Here is a 20466-nt window from a genome sequence, read left to right as displayed (position 1 = left end):
CTCTTGATAAACTCATTGTGTGCTACCACACCAAACAGCAGACAAAGTTAGTGACTAGCTGGCGAACATTGTGGAGCATTTAGCAGCCAGGTATTTTCTGAGCAACCCATAGGAGAGGAGAGGAAAAATGGGACTTAATTAATACATTTTTAGTTTTTTCAGTTCATAGAAAGAAAAAGATTTTTTTGGTGATCCAGTTCACGTCTGGGTCAAACTCATACTATAAACAACAAGTGTAGTGTAAAAGCTCTTTGAGTGGTCGGAGGACTAGAAAGGCGCTATACAAATACAGGTCCATTTACCATTTACCAAGTGAGGGAATACTGACCTTTTCTGAGATGGCTGGCCCACAGGAAGCACTTTGTCTTCATAGAAGCGCTTCATTGCAAACCTGTCCAGAGCCTGGTCAGCACTGCATTTCAACAGAAGACTTTGGTTAATGCACATGTAGTTAACTTTTAAAGCAATTTCCACTCAAGTATATACACACTGTTCAGTATTCCAAGTATATACAGTAAATACGCTACATGTATTTGCAGTTTTGTCATAGTTATGTATCTTGTTAATCAGAGGAAAAAGGAAAAAGAAACAAAGAAAAAAGTTTGGTCAGGTCAATTTTAATGCACCCGCATCTAAAACCCTCATTTGTCATTCTTAAAGTCAGACATCACACAGGCATCAACACAAAAATAGGAATTTATACAAGATACACCTGGCACAAAAGACAAAAACACAAAAAAGTATGAAAATAATTTCTCACTAGAACACCAGATAAGACGAAACATGTAACACATTCTAAATTTCAATGTTAGCTGAGTGTGTCCAGCACATAATTTAAGATATCGCAGATAAAAGTGACCTCAGTATTTATGTCCGCCAGATTTTGTGTAACCTCCATCACATAGCACACAGTAAAACATATTAATGTTAATATTTTACGTAAAGTCTGTTCATGTTCTGACATTTGGCTGCTACTTAAGTTTTCAAAGTAACTTCACGGCAGCTTTAAATTGACTTGTGGGATAATGGGATTATAGAGAAATCTAATAAATTCTCAGGGAAGAGAGAGTGTTAAGTTTTTTTTCCCCCAACGATCAGTCTTCCTTTAGAAACAACAGGGAGTCATGCGCTCCTCTGATTGTTTAACAGTTTAAATCGCCTTGGTTTTTGTAACAGAATGTCCTATTTTGGAATATCTAAAAACAAATCCAATAAAAATAAAGAAAAAACAGGCGCTTATAACTTGAGTCTCATGATCCGGCAACTATTTGAGCTAACTCATTGCTTTCTGCTTATAATTATTATATCAAACACTTTCCCCTGGATTTCTCCAAATAAAAGTGTTGTTCTCCAGTCTCATGTCCCTTCTTCATCCGTTCATCACATCCCTTGTCTGTTCTTCAGATGTGGGCTTCAGTCTTGTGATGAACAATGCTGGTTTATTTAGTTTCTCTTCTAATGTCTCTTACTCATGTCTCCCCCGTCTCCTGTTTTGTTCCACTTCAATTTTTCAGAAGCAGAAATGTACAGATTCATCTTGCTACCTTCTCCCTCCTTTTCTGTCCCACTTTCTTTCCTTTCTCTAGAAGTGAACTGAAACTTAACCCTCTGCAGGTATATTGGAGGTTATCGACCTACCTGGCAGATATGTTGCTGTAATGCATGTAGGCTGCCACCACCACTCCAGTTCTGCCCCGGTTGCCCTGAAAAGACATCAAGCAAGTTGTCAACTATAGATTTTGTATCTACCAGGCCATGATGGTGGCCAACAAACACATTTTTCACATGTTAATGCTATTGAATTTTCTTGGGGTCATTGGGGTAGTTTTATTCTGGTGTTGTTTTTAAATGCAAAATTTAAGATCCATGTGTAAACAATATGGTAGCCTCACTACTGAAATTCAAAACCCAAAATTAGAATCTGCAATCACTCCAAAATAGGTATACTTAACACTATAGATTAACAGAATCAATGCTACTAGAGTTTAATGCTGTTGAGCTTTAATTTCATTGCTTTAGTACTGCACTTACATAAAGTGGGAGGACTCATAAGAGACCTCAGGTTAAATAAAAGCTCAAACTTAATGCAGCGGAGTCAAGGATATCCTGACTTTTAGTCAAGATCGTACATTTCCCATGATGCAACTTGATAGTATCTTTATGTTGAGCCCCTGCTGCCTAGTAAATGCCCACATCTTTATATTAGCCCTGTTTGTAACTCAGTCTTTCTGTTATACATGCAAAATGATGTCATCAGGGGTATTTTTACCTCCCCAACCACTGAAGACATTTTAATATTGTTTTTACAGGGCAAATAGTGTACCTCAAGACTTGACCACAACCGACTATAAAATTGGTGGAGTACCCCTTTAAAGATTTACTTACAGTAATAATATCACTTTCAATTAAAAATTATATATGTGACCATACCTATTATTTATCTGGTAAAAAAAAAATACTGACTGGGTATTTCACGGGTAATTCAGTCCAAGCACGTGTTACTATGACAACAAACCAGTCTCAGATTGCATTCGTTTTACAGATCTATCCATCTTCATAACAAGGGTCACTGTGGAGGATAAGTGTGTTCCACATTATAAATATCGCGGCTGCTTAAACAGCGTGGAGCCCGGTGGAAATGATTTGTTGATATGTGGAAACCCAACACGGGCCTGCTTCCTTAGTGACCACCACAAGCCCACACTCTCATCACCAGCGTTACTCAACTCGCAGAAAAATAACAGCAGTTGTTATGGCAGCCGACTTGTTTGTAACCTTCCTGTGGGAACGTCTAGGAATGAGGCACAGAGCTTCAGGATCCAATGGTTAATTCTTATGTTGCAAAACACAATCAGAAACACTGCAGGGTTAACGTGAAAATGATTAGGTATTACGCTTGGGACCTCGACCTAGTAGTTGTATTTGGATATACTTTTTAGGGTTTGCGTCGGCATACTTAGGAGCCACATGAGTGTGGTTTGCCACAAGAGTATAATGTGATGCAAGGAAGTTTAGGCAACAACAGGAAAATATTGGTCAAGTCAGTTTTTATGGTATTGTTAAGAGTAAAAGGGTAAATAAACTTAAGTAGCCATGATGAGTGGTGTGCCTTAGCCCCCTAATTAGTGTTTTTCTAACCCCGTCCAGCACAACCCAACCCAAACGAGAACACAAAGGGACAAACTCTCACACACTAACACTCCACCCTGCATGTCAGTGTTTCACTCAAGGAGAGCGTCATTACAGACATACACAAAAAAACAGCTGCAGCCTCGGGAGAAGTGGGGGTCCTGAGAAAGAGCCTGAGAACGCCCTCTACTGTCTAGAGATACAGGTTTTCACTTTCACAGCATTTTCTTGTCCCTTAGTCTCACCTTGTTGTGTATGACCACCACGTTGTGGCTGTCCGCGCTCAGCCAGGTGTCCATGGCCTTGCAGATGCTACAGATTTTGTCCAGGGCTGGAGCATGGTGGTCAGGCCAGCCAAAGTCCAACACCTGAGAGAGGAGAAAGGCTGTCAGTCGGATTGATGATCAAACAGTGCATGAAGGGAGAGGAGAGGAGAGGAGAGGAGAGGAGAGGAGAAATCAAGCTCTCAGGTTTACCTTTGGATTTAGTTGGCTGATGTCATAACGCTTCTCACTGAGGTTGAAGAGCTGAGAAAGAAGTAAAGAAAAATTAAAAAATGGCACTGAATATTGACAGAGAATAAGAAATGTTATTACTATCTAACGTTATTTTAACGTTTACAGCTAAACTCCCAAAAGATTCTTAAATAGGCATTTGATCGATACGTACATACATACATACATACTACTAGCTTACTAGTTGATGATCCATGCATAATAAACGGAAATAAAGAAGCACCAATTTCTCTGGTCGATTCCTGCTGTTCACTAAGGGTGTCCCACAGGGATCTATTTTAGACAATGTCCTACTCACTATTTATATAAATGACATTGTTTTACACACATACAGTGTCTGAGGCAGTGTTGAGACTCACAGAACCCCCTAAAGCTACAAGAAAGTTTCCTACCCTGAAAGTTCAGTAAGAAACAAAGTGGTTAATGGTATCAAATATCCGCAGCAATGGCTTAAATCAAATTACATATAGATGAAGAGTTTTGGCTGGCCAGTGAACACCATAGCAATAACAATGACATCAGTTGTAAAGAGATGTAACACATACAGATGCTACATAACCACTCTGCTGTGTGAACGGTGTGTGTTGATGTGTAGCAGAGACATCAGCTGATGATCGGCTGATCCAGACAGCTTTAATTACTTCATGTTCCTGCCTGACCTTACGTGATTTGCTTCATTTTTCTTGAAAGTCAATTGCTATATTCCTGGCAGAAATCATCCAGATGTACACAGGAAACTGTACCAGGTAGTTATGGCCGTGTTTGGAGCGCAGCATGGAGGCGACCTCCCGCAGGTTGGCAGCGTAGCTCTGCTCCTCCACGTTGCTGGGGAAGGAGACGGAGATGATTCTCTCTGTGATGTAGATCAGGTCCAACTCGTAGCTCTCCTCCAGGGCCTGCAGCAGACTCGCACTCCTGTCAGAGAAATAGAGACGAATTGAGCCTTCAGCGTGGGTTATTGTGACGATTCAAACTGCACTGAGCAATTTTGCATATGGATGGTCCCACTGCACAAAAACAGACCTGAGGTGGGCTGCTGGACCGCAAAAGATAGCTCTGAATTTATTACCCAGAAGTAATGCAGCAAATGTGATTTATACACATGTGTTTTATCAGGCCAGCGAGTGTGTGATCACTTTAACCATAGCATACCCAGGACAAGGCTGTGTTCATGCTTTCTCTGTTTTTATTTAATATGGAAGTTTTTATTTATCATTTCCTAACAGTTTTCTATCACTGACCATATCTTACACCTTAATATAGGTAAAAATGCCAAATTCAATTGGACAGTTAAAAGCGATAGTTGCTCCTCTCTGTAGCAGTTTGTGATTTAGAAAACAAGCTGACTGTTGTTAACATTTTCCATACCATTGTTTTAAAAGTATACAGTATGTGAATCATCCCAAGTAAATTATATTTTCAAAAAATCTCCTGGTGGAAATGTTTAATACAGATGAGGTCATTGTCACATGATTCATTCCTGTGATTTAATATGGAATCACTTCTTTCATTGAGATCTCACAAGACACATCTATTATAAATTTCAGGTTAGTCTGTACTTTAACCCTATCATTCCATAACCAAAGAGTCACTAATTTGGAGCTAAACCATTAAAAAAAATTAAAAAAAATGCTGCTTCTTTAAGCCTTGTTACACTGAAAGTCATGAGTGTCCATAATGCAGCAAATTACATTTCAGATTCAGTCGAACACACAACACAACACTCTTCTTCAAGACTACAAGAAACATATATCCAAATATGGAAAAGGCAACACACCACATAAATACCATATCCACAATGACATCATTTAATACCAGAGGGGTTCCAAAATGTAAACTCTCCCCTCTGCATTAAACACATGTTGTGTTGTTAGACTTTGGCTGTCTGAGAGGGAAAACAGAGTGATGGGAAACTGAAGTATGAAAATATCACAGCCTACCAAGGATTACAGTGTTCGTGCACCTCATAGACCAAACAAAATGTGATGGCCATTGGTTGAGAAAAGTGTTTGGATAAAAGTTAGCAAAGATGTTATTTGACCAAGTCTGGTCTGCATGGTGTCAAATTAAGTAAAAAAAATGAGAGTGCCAAAGGAGAGAAAGGAGGCATGGATGAAAATGATAAGGAAGAAGGAACGTGTAAATGAACAGTCTGAATTCCTTGATTGATTTGTAATTTAGTCTAAGGCTTCATCCTAAAAACAGAACATGACAAAGCAGACGCAGTGCAGCATAATCCAATGCTGTGTTGCCAAGTAATTTAATTAAAAATCCAATACTTATCTCATAATCTTCTTAAGATGCCTCAACAATATTGCTTTGGAGGAATGTTTTAGATTTTTTGGAGACATGACATGAAACGACTTGTGAAAGGGAACAGTCTAACATTTTTCGAAATGCACAACTGCAACAACTGCAACTAAAAAAAAAATTTATTATTTTGTAAGCTGGGTTGACTCTTTGACTTTTTGATGTGTTCATTAGTGAGCTTTAGATGTGCTATGAGGCAGATTTTGTTACCTGTAGACAGAACCAGGCTAGCTGTTTCCAGTCTTTATTCTATGCTAGGCTAACCAGCTGCTGGCTATTGCCGTATATATACTGGGCAGATATGATAGTGGTATCAATTTTCTCATCTTATTCTTGGCAAGAAAATTAACAGGCATATTGCCCAAAACACTGGACTATTGCTTTAATTTCAACAGCTTTCATTAAGTTTAAAAAGGCAATGGCAGATTTTTTATTTCAGGGTGAACTATTGCTTTAAGTGCCCAGGCTGATCTTATCTTTTTTTAAATGTCTCCAGAGGACGTGGACAGTGAGATGAAGAGGTTATGGGAGAGGTGTTTGGCCCCTTAGCGCCCAGATTGAAACATATTTCCCACATTTGTCAGCTGTGAGTAGCCCCAGAGGATATTGCTCATACGTCTGGGAGAGAAGAACTCTCCAGGTTCACTATACAAATACTGTAACCTGCTCTGGACTGTACATCTGGACCCACTCAAAACTTGCTTACTGGAAATTATTCATCACTAGCGATAGAGGAGAAACTGATATGTCACACATGTTCTCTCTCATGTGTCGTGATAAACATCTTACTTTGAAATTCTTCTGAAGATTCTGTCTTTTTATGTTTGTGATTTGCGAAACTTCTTTTTGTTTTTTATCATGTCTTTTACCTGCATCTCTCGCTCATTCTTTCTCTCCTGTCCCCATTTCTCTAAGTATTTCCTCTTCTTGTCTGTTTCTCTCCCTTTCCATTTCCCTCTCTGCATATGTATGTGTTTCGCCTCTGGGTGCAGTCAGGGCCAATATAGACCTGTGGTTTGGTCCTATTCCAGATCCACCAGCGTGCTTTGACCGGCCGAGCGCCAACCTGCTTCTCATCAGCTGAAGAGATGAAGCGATTGCTCTTTTTCTGCATATCGCGTTTGATGAATGACGCATTATCTCCACACGCTCAATTTCAGCACTGCAGTGATCTCATTTTAGCATTTGGACAAACACCAACTGTGAACTAGGAATGTTTTATCAGGAAACCTGAGACATTAGGCTGTAAAAAAAAAATTTCGCCAGAAATTTCTTAGTAATAAAAGTGAACAACCAGGACTTCTGTCTCTTCTAGTTAAAATACTGAGAGCCCTCCTTGATCTCAGCATATGTCATCATTCTGTCATACTTCCTGATATACCGAGAGTTTCTCACGATCTCAAGGGTCAGTATCAGCCTAGGTTAAAGTCATTACATGGATTGAATTGCTAATCTTTATCAGTACAGTTTGTCGAGCAAATATGAGACTACGGATTTTCTGTGCAATACATCCTGCACAGAAAATCCTATGTTATTTATTTGGGATCAACTCCAAATGTATACTTAAAGCTGACTAATGGTTGTAATCAGAATCAGAAATACTTTATTGATCCCTGGGGGCGAATTTGTTTATGTAATGTAAAAGGGATCTCCTTTAATGAAAGATATGCAGAATAATCACCGAAATCTGACTCACTCAGACTCTCAGAGCTTTTTACCATTTCAGGTCAATATTTTGGTGGGGTTAGGGTTCAGTAACTGTAACCCACTCTCAACCATGTTTACAACAGCAGCAAGAAAGCTCAGAAAAGCTTCTGATAAACAGACCGCGCACACAGGACACAGACAACATTACTGACTACTGACTCTAGATTAAAAGTCAGTGGAGTGCTGGTGGAGGCTGAAATGGTCTAATAGGAGAGTGAATATTGGACGTACATTTTTGTTTGCCATTAAAACTTCATAAAGTGATAAAATGTGTTAAAGTGTTTACAGCTGTCCAGAAAAGTGGAAAAAAGTGGGGGAAAAAAGCAGCTTTAACACATCTGTCTAGCCAGTCTATAGATTTTATGAGACTTTAGGCCGGCTATAGCAGCAACTACAACATATTATAGCAGCATAATTTGAATGCTTTACCTACATGACATTTGTACATTTGTAAAATACTTTTTTAAAAGCTCTTAATATTACCTGTTAAGCTCAAGAACAACTTACCAACATGTAGTCATAAATAGCTCTGGTGAGGTTTAAAAATCAGGCATGTAGCAACCTGTAAATTGTATCTTAGCTCTTTCACTTTGCAAGCAGCAAGTCTGACTGTGCGTGAAATGTTCCTAAATTAATTTGAAAGAACAGCCTAAAAATTACCTTTAAAAAAATGTAGACAATAATATTTGCAGTGTGATGCACCTTTGCAAGCCAAAAGTATCAACTCCCCAATCAAGATGCATGTCTCTGTAAATGTAATTGTTTTGTTTGGAAATGAATGACATTGTTATCTGTGGTGTATTCATGTACAATCAAAAGTAACAAAGGAGATTACAATTTCAAAATGTGAAAAAACTGAATGTCTACAGTATGTTTACTGCCTAATTAAACTTGGCATTGTGCAGCACAATGCTCCATAAAGATAAAAAAGTATCTGTCCTTATGAGAATGTAAATAAGCCTGTCTGAATTATTACGTAAGAGACAACGGTCATATGTCTGTGCTGTTGTGTACTCTTGAAAATCCTTAGATTATTTTTGTTTATATGGATGTAAAATGACCCTAATCTTCACACAAATTGATACCTACTCTGCATGTACTGATGTATCAGACGTTTTTATTACTGTATCAACTTGATGTGTTGTGAGGGAATTAAACTGTCACTCAAGCTCAGCAAAGTACTTCAGCATGAACTATTGTGGTGTCAGGTTTTACACATTAATTACACAACTGACAACATCTGTGACTCCCTAAGGACTGAGGTGAGAGAGGTTGACACCAAATATCTTTTTGTCCAACAAAACAGTGTGAGGTCCAGTTCAATGGCAGGGCATGTTGTAGCAAATATCATATTACGTGTAAACTTTTCATTTCAAAAGCCGAATGTGATAGAGGATGGATAATGTTGTGCTGAATATCTGTTTCACCTCCTTTATCTTTGTGTCCTCATGGAGCAAACAGCAGAGATTAGTTCTAACAATAATTCAACTAATACAGTCCAATAAGCCGAATAAAGCCTTTTATGGGAAACTAGCAGCCAGAAGAGAAGAGAAGAGCTTTTACCTCGATGGTCTGCGCCGTGACTCCATGCTCTTTGAAGATTTTGTTGAGCCCTGAAAAACAAAAAGAAAAACACTGCTTTATCATTGACCTACACATAGAACTATCATACTAATAGTACCTTAAGAAATATACATAGAGTGAAAAGACATTAAAATATAACTACTTGTCCAACAACAGAGCTTGTTTGAAACCACTTTTGCGTCAGTGATTTTGTTCAAACAGTTCTTTGTTGGTTTTCCGTTAAATCAAGACTTGCATATATTATTATAAGACATAAATGACTGTTGAGGCAGACAAGTCCATATTCTCTCCACTAGTTCCACTGATCAAAGGTTTATCTGCCACTGATCTGTGATTTTACTTGAGAAAGGCAGTCCAAGAACCAAGCTGTTCTCTGATGGTACCAGATGGTGAATCTTGTTAATGTGAAATTTTTTGAAGGGTTTCTGCTTTGTTTTAGGGGGACAAGCAGGATACCCTTAACAAAGCAGTACTCAATATAGCTGAAATGATCCTGAGGGAGGTAAACATGTAATACAGAGGTAGTTGCATGTATATACTGAAATTGTTTTAAATAAAGCCATAGCGAGAGCGAGAGCAACAAATTCTTAGTTTTGCTTTTCTGTACACAAAGTTCTTATATGCACCCTGTGATGGGCTCGCTTGCACAATGCAGTGCAGCATCATGTGAGGGGGTGTCACATGGCACCCTAACATAGCAAAGCAGAGAAGCCCCTGCAAAGGAAGTGTGGATGAAGGTGATTGACTGTGTTTCCACTATGCCTTGCCTGCTTCACCTCCCCCTCAAACCAGCCTTAAGGAGGGGGTCAAAGGCCATGTGGACTTGTTCCCTCCCCTGTGGTGTTTGGGTCACATGTACACAGGAGGGGGGGCTGTTATCCATCATCATCCATTAGATCAGACTGGTTGGCTAACCACCGGTGTCAAGAGCACCAGTCGCCTCACTGGGTTTGAGTTTCAGCCCGCTATGCCCTCCTAATGCCTGACTCTGTCAGTGTGCACATTTACAACAAATGGAGACAACATTCAGTATATTTGTGTGTGGTAATCATGTTAGTGGGCCTGTTTGTGAATAAAATACCATTGCTGTGTAATTGCAGCCCAAAATGACAGCTTTTCTAAACAAATGTGCTAAAAATTTGCAAACGTTATGTCTTTATTCTGAAATATTCTCACCGTGACTAATATATGTCAGCTGTAAAGAATTGCAACAGTAAAAAATAGTTTGGGAATTTTTTGGGATGTCATTCCTGTAGCACTAGCACTAGCAGTAGCCAACCTAGCAAGGAAGTTAAATGCGCTTATAAATATCTTTTTTCTAGGAATTCAGTCTATGGGACCTATTGTTGTGGTGGTGTAATAACCCGCACAAACAGTTCTCCGACCAGGTTCACACAGGAGGGAGGTGTATTCAAATGAGGCAGCACAAAATGAGTTGTTGGTATTTCTGTGAAAAATTGGCCTTAGACTTGAACTCTGAGCTCTGAACCAAGTCTGTTTCTGGTGTAACGTCAATCTGCTGCCACTTTGGTGATTTTATCAACATAAGCAAACTAAATACTTGCAGCAAATGCATAGCAACAATGTAATAATGCTTAAAATGTAAATAAATTATTTTAATTGAACACTCTCTACCTAGTAGATGCATTGAAAATCATTTAATGTGCTGGAAGCAAGAACATCAGTAAAATCAGTCTGCATGGATCTATGAACATGAGCAACTCTTACACTATCTGCTGTCCTTAGCTGCTTTATCCTGTAAAAAAGCTTTTTCTTCACTTCATTAAATCCCTGCAGCCATCTAAAGGACACATGTGTTAATAAATCTGCTGTCTTGGTGGGGCTACAGGGAAACCATTTGAATTGTTGGGGTATAGCCCTACCTAGATCCACTCTGGGACTGCCTATGTCCTGGGGAAACAAAGTCAGACCCAATGTAATTACAAGGAGGTTGATGCTTGACTTTTATTTGACTTCGTCTTGTTATGAAATTAGATTGCACTGATTGGTAAAGAGAGGCAAGCATTCCTGCAGTTTGACCATTTCTAGCAGAAAAAAAGCATTTATGGAGCACAAACGCAGACATAAACAAATCCGATGGTCCAGTGTCTGCTTATGTTCTTTTCTTTCCCAGCAAATCCACTTCATCCCCACAAGTTATACGCCATGTTCCTTTGCTCCATCTAACATCCCAAGTATTCACATGAGCCCGTGGCATGACTGAGGCGTCACAAAGCAAATCCCCCATTTTCTGCCAGAGCTTCGGCCTAAACGTTTCAGTATGTTGCAAGGGACTATAAAGGGCAGAGAGTCGCCAGAGGAGGACAGAGATGAATGAGCAAGAAATGGCCTAAGAGAGAGGGTTCAGAGACAGACCTAGAGCATGAAGAGTGGTTTAAGAGTACTTGTGTTGAATGGAGCTGTGGGACTTATTATGCACGTCAGGAAAAGCAAGTACTCTTAACTGAACCACTGTGAGGTGATCAAAGCTTTCAGATTTTTGAATGGCAAGGTAAACGGCAGTGCCGGCAGTTGAACGCCAACACGCATTGCATGGTGCCACCAGTTCAGCAAGCATGCAAACAAACATCTTAATTAGAGACTGGGAAAGAGTTTTGAGGAGATGGTGTTTATATTGTGCTGCGAAGATGGCAGTGAATTCATAGCTTTTGCTTCAAATTAGTCTGAATTGGTGTGCAGAGCATTTTATGAGCCACAATATGTAAGTTAAAGTGTAACCATCTGGGTAAATCAAAGCGTTGCAATGAAGCTCCGGTCAGACAAGAACTTTCTCTGTGGTCACACTGATGTTTTTGTCACTGAAAAACTGAAAGACATCATGATGTTCAAGTACTGTGATTCTATGAATGGAGTGCACTGTGCAGCCATAAATTTCACTGAATCCTAACTGATCTTGACTGAGTTAAGAGCTGCTCCATTTCCTAACCACAGTATTTAAGTATTTTACCAATCAAGTTACAATAAAGCAACAACAAAAATTCTGAATTCATATGTATCTTGTGTTCTGATCAGTTTCCCAGTGTAGCAGCTCTGAAGCAGACCAATACTGAAGACATTAGCTCCTGAACATCACACAATCCGCACCCTAAGACCTGTTTCTCTCCTTTGAGAACTTGGGAACTGGGAAGGCCGGGGGGGAGGCGAAGTAGCAAGTGAGGGGGACGAGGTGGGAACTGGAGTGGGGGGTCCAACAGGCCTGTTTCCAGATGAAAACCATCTGTGGAGGTTGACTTTACAAGCAGGCCATTCAAATTAACCATCTGAGAAAGAGCAAGGGAGCAAAGGAGGGAGAGAGGGAGCGAAGGAAGGAGGGAGGGAGGAAGGGCAAGAGCCGTTGGGGGCTGGTAAAAGTCTGCGAAGGAGACAGGAGAAACTACTCCATAACAAAGGGGGAAAAAAACAAGCAATGAAGGAGCGGACAAGGAAAAGTACAAGCTACAGGACCCGTGTTGACTAAATCCATCCAACCATCAGTCCGTGCACCCCTCCATCGTGTCCTACCTTCCTGAAAAGGTAGCCCGTACTCCATCGCCATGCCCCCCTCAGAGAGGAGAGCCGCCTTCTCAAAGACCCTCCTCGGTCCATCTCTGGAGAGCTCCCTCTGCCTCTCACTGATGTCTGTCCGGCAGTGAAGTTTTCCTCTGTCAAACCTCTCCCTTTTCTCTGACAGCGGAGGAGGAAAAGAAGAGGAAGGAAAAAAAAAAACAGCCAAGGGCTCTATTTTGGGCAGTTGCCTGCAGTGGGCCACTGCATGCTCCGGCTCAGACCAGACTCCTCCACAACGCTCCTTGTCTCGTCCTTCTGTCCGCTCTGTGTTCTCTCTCTCTTTCTTTCCCTCTCTTTCTGTTCTGTGTATTGGCCACCCTCCCCCCCACACTCCCAGCCTCCCATCACGTTATCTCTCCCCCTCATATTCAACTTTTCCCTCCCTCTCTCAGTCTTTCCCATCTGTGAATGGATCTAAATTGCAACTGCTATCCCTTTCTGTCTCCGTTGGCAGACATGTGGGGTCTGATGCTTGTTTGTACAAACAAACTCACGTACACATAAATCAGATGACAGTAGCTCTTCACTACTGTGTGTGTGTGTGTGTCATTTCTGGTCAAGTGTGTGTGAATGTTTTCAACTGTGGAATTTTATTCTGACCTCAAGACAGGTGGGTCTTTTGCACTTTTGTAGTTTTTTCAGAAATGCTAGTACTAAATGTAATAATTGTAAGAATTCAAAACTTTCCTCTATTTCCCTTCATTTTCACACCTTTCTGCACAAATACAAGAAGTAGGAGAATCACCAAGCGCAATCTCTCAATGAAGTTCAATGAAGTGCAAAAATGTGCACCTCTTGGTACAGTATGTTGCTTCTTCACAATCCAACCTTCTCATTTAATAACAGTACCCTAATGATTAAGTTTTTTTTTAAAACAACAAGGCGAGGAAGAAGCCGAACACCAAACCAACCGGAAAGAAACTATTTACTGGTAGAAACTGGTCCAGTGAAGCGAAAGAAGCTCATGTAGTCATAAGACACATCTTTTTGATGCTCCAAGGCGATGAGGCGCGGCCAAACATCTCACAGACGTCACAGCGTAACCACACGGCAAATGCCCATGACCAGACAGAAGCAGCTGCACTCAAGACACAGACATAAACTCATGCATGTACACTCTTAACACATGCATTCAGCACAGACATGTGATCATACAGTATGTGTGAAACACAAACTCATTTAAACACACGCTTATAATCACTGTGTGTTTCAGTGCTCTGCCCCTTAGTTAAGGTGCAGGCCAAATTATGACGTGAGACTGTCTGATATTAAGCCCTGGCAAGGCTTTATGACAGAGGCAGAGAAGCTGGTGCTCTCCGTACTCCGTTGTAGGAAAAAAAAAACTGAAGAATAACATGGGAAATGCCAATAAAAGCAGACACACACACACACACACAAACACACATACACAGACACACACAAAAGCACACTGCTGCATTTGTGTTTATTTTGGTCCTTGTGAAGAAAGTGGGCACATGGCTTTGGGTGGTAACTCTAAATTGGTTACTTGATCTTTCCTTTCCCAGACAAAATACAACTCACAGGACGTTGCGTCATAGACGACTAGTGCCAAGTGAGTGCAAAGCAAACATGAACACTAAGTTTTGCGTGTGTACACCTGACATGCATGTACGGAGGATAGAGTCATTGCTCTGAAACTGTTTCTAAAACAACCGTAAATAGGCTGAAGGGTGAGGTCACACAATTAGTCAAATGTGTCTTATTACCCATCACTACCTGGGGTGTCTGGGCTGTGATCCAATACAACACAGTGGTGATGTGTAGAGACACTACATTGCTCAAGGTTGTGTACTTGTCAAGTCATTTTGATTACATTTATTTTCCAAAATGAAGCAAATTACACCTTGCAGCAGTAGGCCAGTGGTAAAGCACACTGTGTCAAAGATAAGATGCCTTTGATTAAAGAGGTTCATATCTGCTACTGTACCTGTATCATTCAGCACAGTTTTTTTAGGAATTACATCCATATCGGATGATTTCACACAAGTTTAGTCCCAGTCCAGGAAGTAGTGTGTCCTTTACCCAGGTGTGTGCAGGTTGGGTGTTTAACACATCTAACTTTCATGAAGGAGAACGGAGATCACCTCCCTTCCCAATGTTGGCAATTTTATTAACTGTAACTACAATCTTTTCCTAAGCTTAACCAAGAGTTTTAGTTCCGTAGCCGTCTTGTCCTTTTGCACTCTGATGTGCGCCACAAAATTTTGCATTGCGTTAAATTGCACCGACAAAATGTTCCTGCTCACAGATGAGCAGCTAATCACACAGTGTGATGCCCTCACTGTTCGATGTACCTTTTACAGACAAGAAGAAGAGGTCTTATGGTAACAGAATCTACTGTTTGGTTCAGCAGCCTGGCTTGATTCCCAGCACAGAAATCCCTGATTGTCTTGTTTTAACTCTGCAATTTCAGTCAGTCATCATCGAGAACAAAAAGCTGGTACACTGTATTTTATGTGAACACTGGATATGTGTTTTTTTGGGGGGGGATTTGTACTGCCAGTCCAAACTGCCAACAGTAAATGAAGCCTCCTGTGGACACCCACACTAACGTATAAACTATACACCTGAAGATGTTCTCCAAAGCATTTTATTAATAAAAGTTTCAGCTATCTCAAGGTGTATTATGTGTAAGCTGTCAGATGAATGACATTATTAATACATTTCTGACATCAAACATGCTCTGCCAGGGTCATAGAGGCAGCTCCTTCACTTCAGTAAGCGAAAGAGACCCGAGTATAAACAGTGAGTGAACAAAATGAACACACAGGTTGAAACTCACCATGGTGTCTACATGTTTGAGAGGGAGGTCGCTGCTCGGCGCCTGTTCAGAAAAAGACAGAGAAAAATAAAGCAAGATCAATACCTGCAACATACCTCCAAAAAACCACCATGTTATGTTGTGTTGTGTCACATCATCTCCTCTCATGCTATGTCAAAGCTACACTCAGCGCCATTCTTTGCCCTAATGTGGCCTGGAGCAGAGTGGGACTCCACCTTGAATGCGTGGGACCATCTATAATCCCTCCGTGCAAATATTTACACAAAGAGACAAGTCTACTTCCATTAGCCAAGACCAGAGAGTCCATCCGTGGAGCTCTCTTTTTCAGCGCCATATACAGCTATGGACAGAGACAGAGAGAGAGAGAGAGAGAGAGAGAGAGAGAGAGAGAGAGAAAGAAGCCAACAGGGACAGAAGGGGGGAGAGAAAAAAGGCGACAGAGAGACAAGAAAGATAAAAGGAGGGACAAAAGAGAAGAACAGTCAGGACAGGCTGAGGGACAGAAACCAGAACAAACCAAGACAGATGGACAGGCAGGTTTGGGGGTATAGAGGAAGAAAGATGAAGGTAAAGAGGTTCATGGCAGCGAGCAGAAGAAGAAAACATCCATGATGTCATGAGCTTGTGTGGGCTTGGCTCGCCGCAGACTACCACACATGCACAGATGGTACTTACTAAATGAAGCATAAAAGTATCAGTCTAAGCTCTATTGAAAACATCAGTCATATATCTATATGAAGTAGAGAGGAAAGTAAATGACTAGTCGCACTTTTCATGGCAGCACTACTTACATACAGTGTATTGTACAACAAATGAGTGAATGTTGGCCGAGCAGCCAGATGGTATGTAGAGTTGAGGACTTGGATCTTTTGTGATCATTGATTGATTGATTATTTCTGTCTCTCTAGGTATTCGTGTTATAGAGCAGAGGTGTAGTATATCATGGACTTGTGACTACTTTCTTGTCATAGCGGTTTGAGTAACTGTCAGAATATGGCAGGGGTTGAACCTTTTCAAAACAGCCCATACAATTATAAAGAGTACTGAAAGTTGACATTCAGTCCTTGTGTTGTTAGGCTTGTTTACTTATTGTTTGATCAAATATGTTCTGATCGAAATCTTTTTCAAGGTTTTAAACATATTTATATTCTCCAAACTATATATGATATCCCATTAATACACATTTGGTAAGCTAAGAATTTAAGGCAATGTGTGTGTTCACAATAATAAAGGGACATTTTTCTCAGTGCAGGAGTGTAGTTAATTGATGTGTTTTTGGCGTGTATACGCACCTGAAAATAAGAATTGTTGTGTTTTTGTTACCTTAGAATGAGCCGTTTTTATCTAGAAATGCTGCAGGTAAAATGTTTCTACAGTAGCCTAGAATGGACAAACCAAACACTGGCTCTAGTTTCCTTTTTTCACGTGTTTCGTGGCCATTTTAGTTGGCGCTTGGAAAGAAAGAGGCAAGGGAGTGAGTTGAAATCTGCAAATACACCGCTAGATGCCACTAAATCCTACACACTGGTCCTTTAAAGTACAGAAAAGCCATGTTTTATGCTGTTAAATATTGGAAATCGTAATTTGGATGCATTGTGGAAGCCTCCCCATGGCAATAATAACCGGACGGTCCCACACAAAGAGCTGGGATGCTCTGCTACAGTAGAAAGCTTCAGTGGAATATAAACAGTAAATGCAAAGGGTAAATTATAGTCTGGCTGTGCAGGCTCCAGAATACAGACTCCAAACGCCCAGAGTAAACCACCAACCAGGAAATCATCCTAACTTTACTCCAACCTACAGCCTCACCAGTGACATATCAGCTTACAACCAAATACTAAAGAGAATGGTGGTTAAATTACCAATACAATGCCGAGGCAACACAACTGTAAAATTTAACTTAATGTCAGATCATGACCATGAATTTTTTCTCTGCTACGTAGGTGTGTTTAGGTGTGTTGATATTGTACATCAGACACGTGGAAGACAGACTTACTTCTAGGAATGAAGGAAGAGGAAACACCAGACTGATGTTTGAGCCTCTAAATGCAGACTGCGGACTTGCTTGGAGGCCAGCGTTTGCAGCCGCAGGCATTTTCACACAAATAGACCCTATTGTGTGTGTGTACACCCAAAAAAACATACACAGACACAAACAATTCTCACAGTGATATATTCTAACATGTGCGTTTCCGCTTTGTGCAATTGCAGCCAGATGGCCGAAGTGTGTGTGTGTGTGTGTCTGTATGTGTGTTGCAACTAATTCAGAAAGCATGAGAAAGCCTGGGAAGTTGTGTATCAGCAAAATAATCAACAGAGGAAGTGTTTGCAGTTTCTCTAAGCCCTCTTCAAAGAAAAGATTTGAAGTGGGACTGTGGCACTGAGGCTAGTAACGGTATCAAAGATGTTTTATTTCATCATGACAATTCTTGCAAGCCATGCACAGTACATTTCTAAATTCAAAGCCAGGACTGGGTCTTGGCTTTCATATAGACTCAAATTATTTTTAAATTAAACTATAGATCAGCATCCACTCTAGCTCAGAATTTTGCTGTGTCATAGTGAAGTTCAGATTCAAGGTCAATCCCCCTGGGCCAGAACTGTGTTCACAGTCAAAATGGATGAAAGGGCTGCTGGCTGTGTGTGTTTATGTTCTGTTGAGAAACTGACATCCAAAAGTCCGACACCGCTGCATTTATAAGCTGACATCACATCAACATGCATAGTAAACTGGTGAAATCTACATAAATCTTTCAAGTCAACTTTAGTAAACTTTGGCAAGCGGATACGAGCTGTTGACCAAATGCTAACTGTCTTGTCAGTGCTTTGAGGGGAGTGTAAAAAGCTGGAGATTACAAAACAGAAGTAGGTATACTAGTTTATTGGCTGAGTTGCTACATCTAATTTTATTCAACTTCCTCTGTCAGAGTATAAACCCCTCCACAAAAGACCAATGGTTTGCAGCCATTAATGAGACAGGAATCAAATAGGTCTCTGTGTGGACTTATTGTCCCCTTGGTAACTTGCTAACACAGAGCTTGTTTTCTCTCTTTACTAACTCTTTATTGAATAAAATGATGTAAAATCCTGAGAACAAAATGCCAGGCGTAAGTAAACAGAACAGTACGAAGCAAATGGAAAGAAGCTTGGAGAGATATTTTCGACTGCTTAGTGCTAACATGTTAGCCACCGAGGCACCAGCTAGAGTGGTTCAGCAACTAGCCCCTGCAAGTAGTCCTTTCATCACCGAGCTTCTAGCGCTGTCTATTTCTGGAAGATATGCAAATCCTGCAGACCCGGTCAATTGGGTGAGACCACGTCTTAAGGCTGCAGGATTAATTGTATCTATCAAATCAAGTGTTCCTGATTAAACAGCTTGATGTGACAGTCCCATGGTCTGTGGGTCATATTGGTGTCTGCATTAAGACCAAAGATAAATATGAGCCACAATGTGCATCCAATTAGTAATTTCTGACTTTTGTGCCCCTCAGTAAAGATATCAAAAAAGACAGTAAATCACACCAGAATCCTGAATCATAAGAGAAAATCATGATCTTAATTATTGATTCTTTAGTTGAGAATCATGTTTCTCACGTTTGTCCTGAATAATGCAGCTCGCGTCACAATGACACTGCAAATTTGACTTTGAATTCCTCACACTTCACCTGAGTGTACTGTGGCACAACAGCAAATGTCAGCCGTACAACCACAGCACAGACTGTTGCAGACACTTCAAATCAAAAACACCAGTATGCTCTTTAAACATAATTACAAAAGATCCGAGAGCAAAGAAGACAAAACAAATCATTGTTCTGTAGCCAAGAGCTTTGCAGCACCTGCAGGAAGAGTGAAAACACAAATGCTACAGTTCCAGTGCACTGAATATGTAAGTATACACATCTGATGATTAAATTAAAAACGTTCTGAGTCGTTGGCACAACTCTAGCTCAGAGCCTTCACCTTGAGCCAAGTCAGCTGAACATCATGTTGCATTTGTTCTCATGAGGGGAGCTAAATACAGGCTGTTGATCTCCCAGTGTGGTGGCAAAATAGTAACGGACACAATAATAAACAAATAGTATTTCCTGTTTCCTATTTCAAAGTTCAGAATGAATGAATCTGGTAGCTGGAGGAGTTGTTGTTCATCAATACCAGTGATAAAAATGGGGTTTTAAAGCTGTGGTCTGTCAAATGTGCTACATATTTAATACTGGCCTGGCCTCTAATTTGTACAAATTCTTCCAATATTCTACTAATCAAGGATTAATTAAAGGCACATTCTGCTTGATCAAAACTTGGCTCTTATTTCCATAACCTTTGCCATCATTTGTATCACTTATGATAACACTGAAGTCACCAAACTAATTGCTGAGATTTGGGGGAATGGCAACATCGCTAAAAAGGAGTCAGACAATCAGATTTAACAGCTTTTGTATTGATGTCTTTCTTGTGTTCCAGGAGGTTGCTATCGAGGGTATCACAACCAAAATAAAAGATAGGCCCTAAGTCACACATCAGACCTCCTCCAAAGAAACTCTTCTGCTCCTCTAAGCTAGCTAGTCGCAACAACAATAGGGACATAGCAATTGAATCTGTGGCTGCTAACTAGATAATGTCAGATTCATGATCAAATTTAGTAGAAAATCAGTATCCTGTTATTATGAGCGAAGAGAGAAGAGGAAGGATGCAACACATAGATAGTGCCAAAGAACTTTACCACAGTAAATTGTAATGGTTACACAATTATTTCGCTGTTTCCGATGGATCATCCTTCAGACCAAGAGCAAATGTTCTTTAGCCACAATCAATTTAACCAACTTTATTTGGAGGTTAAGCACAACTATGGCAAGT

General features: G+C 40.4%; 1 protein-coding gene across 11 annotated transcripts in view; it reads right to left on the bottom strand.

The window, feature by feature from the left end:
• Positions 1–20466, bottom strand: part of tns1b (tensin 1b) — a 158518-nt gene that overhangs the window by 42903 nt on the left and 95149 nt on the right. For 10 of the 11 annotated variants that reach the window (XM_035676528.1, XM_035676533.1, XM_035676534.1 and 7 more), the window contains exons 5-11: positions 15616–15657; positions 9225–9274; positions 4388–4559; positions 3606–3656; positions 3375–3497; positions 1639–1703; positions 329–412 (exon numbers count right to left, since the gene is read on the bottom strand). In XM_035676528.1, the coding sequence (XP_035532421.1) occupies positions 329–412; positions 1639–1703; positions 3375–3497; positions 3606–3656; positions 4388–4559; positions 9225–9274; positions 15616–15657 (587 nt within the window). Of the gene's footprint in view, positions 1–328; positions 413–1638; positions 1704–3374; positions 3498–3605; positions 3657–4387; positions 4560–9224; positions 9275–12767; positions 13045–15615; positions 15658–20466 lie in introns of those variants that run through there. The other variant, XM_035676538.1, reaches the window with a different exon arrangement.

Source organism: Morone saxatilis, unplaced genomic scaffold (genome assembly GCF_004916995.1).
Source record: "Morone saxatilis isolate NCDOM2014 unplaced genomic scaffold, NCSU_SB_2.0 Contig5, whole genome shotgun sequence".
Classification (NCBI taxonomy): Eukaryota; Metazoa; Chordata; class Actinopteri; family Moronidae; genus Morone; species Morone saxatilis.
The sequence above is the reverse complement of the archived record's forward strand: the minus strand, read 5'-3'. Positions and strand labels throughout refer to the sequence as shown.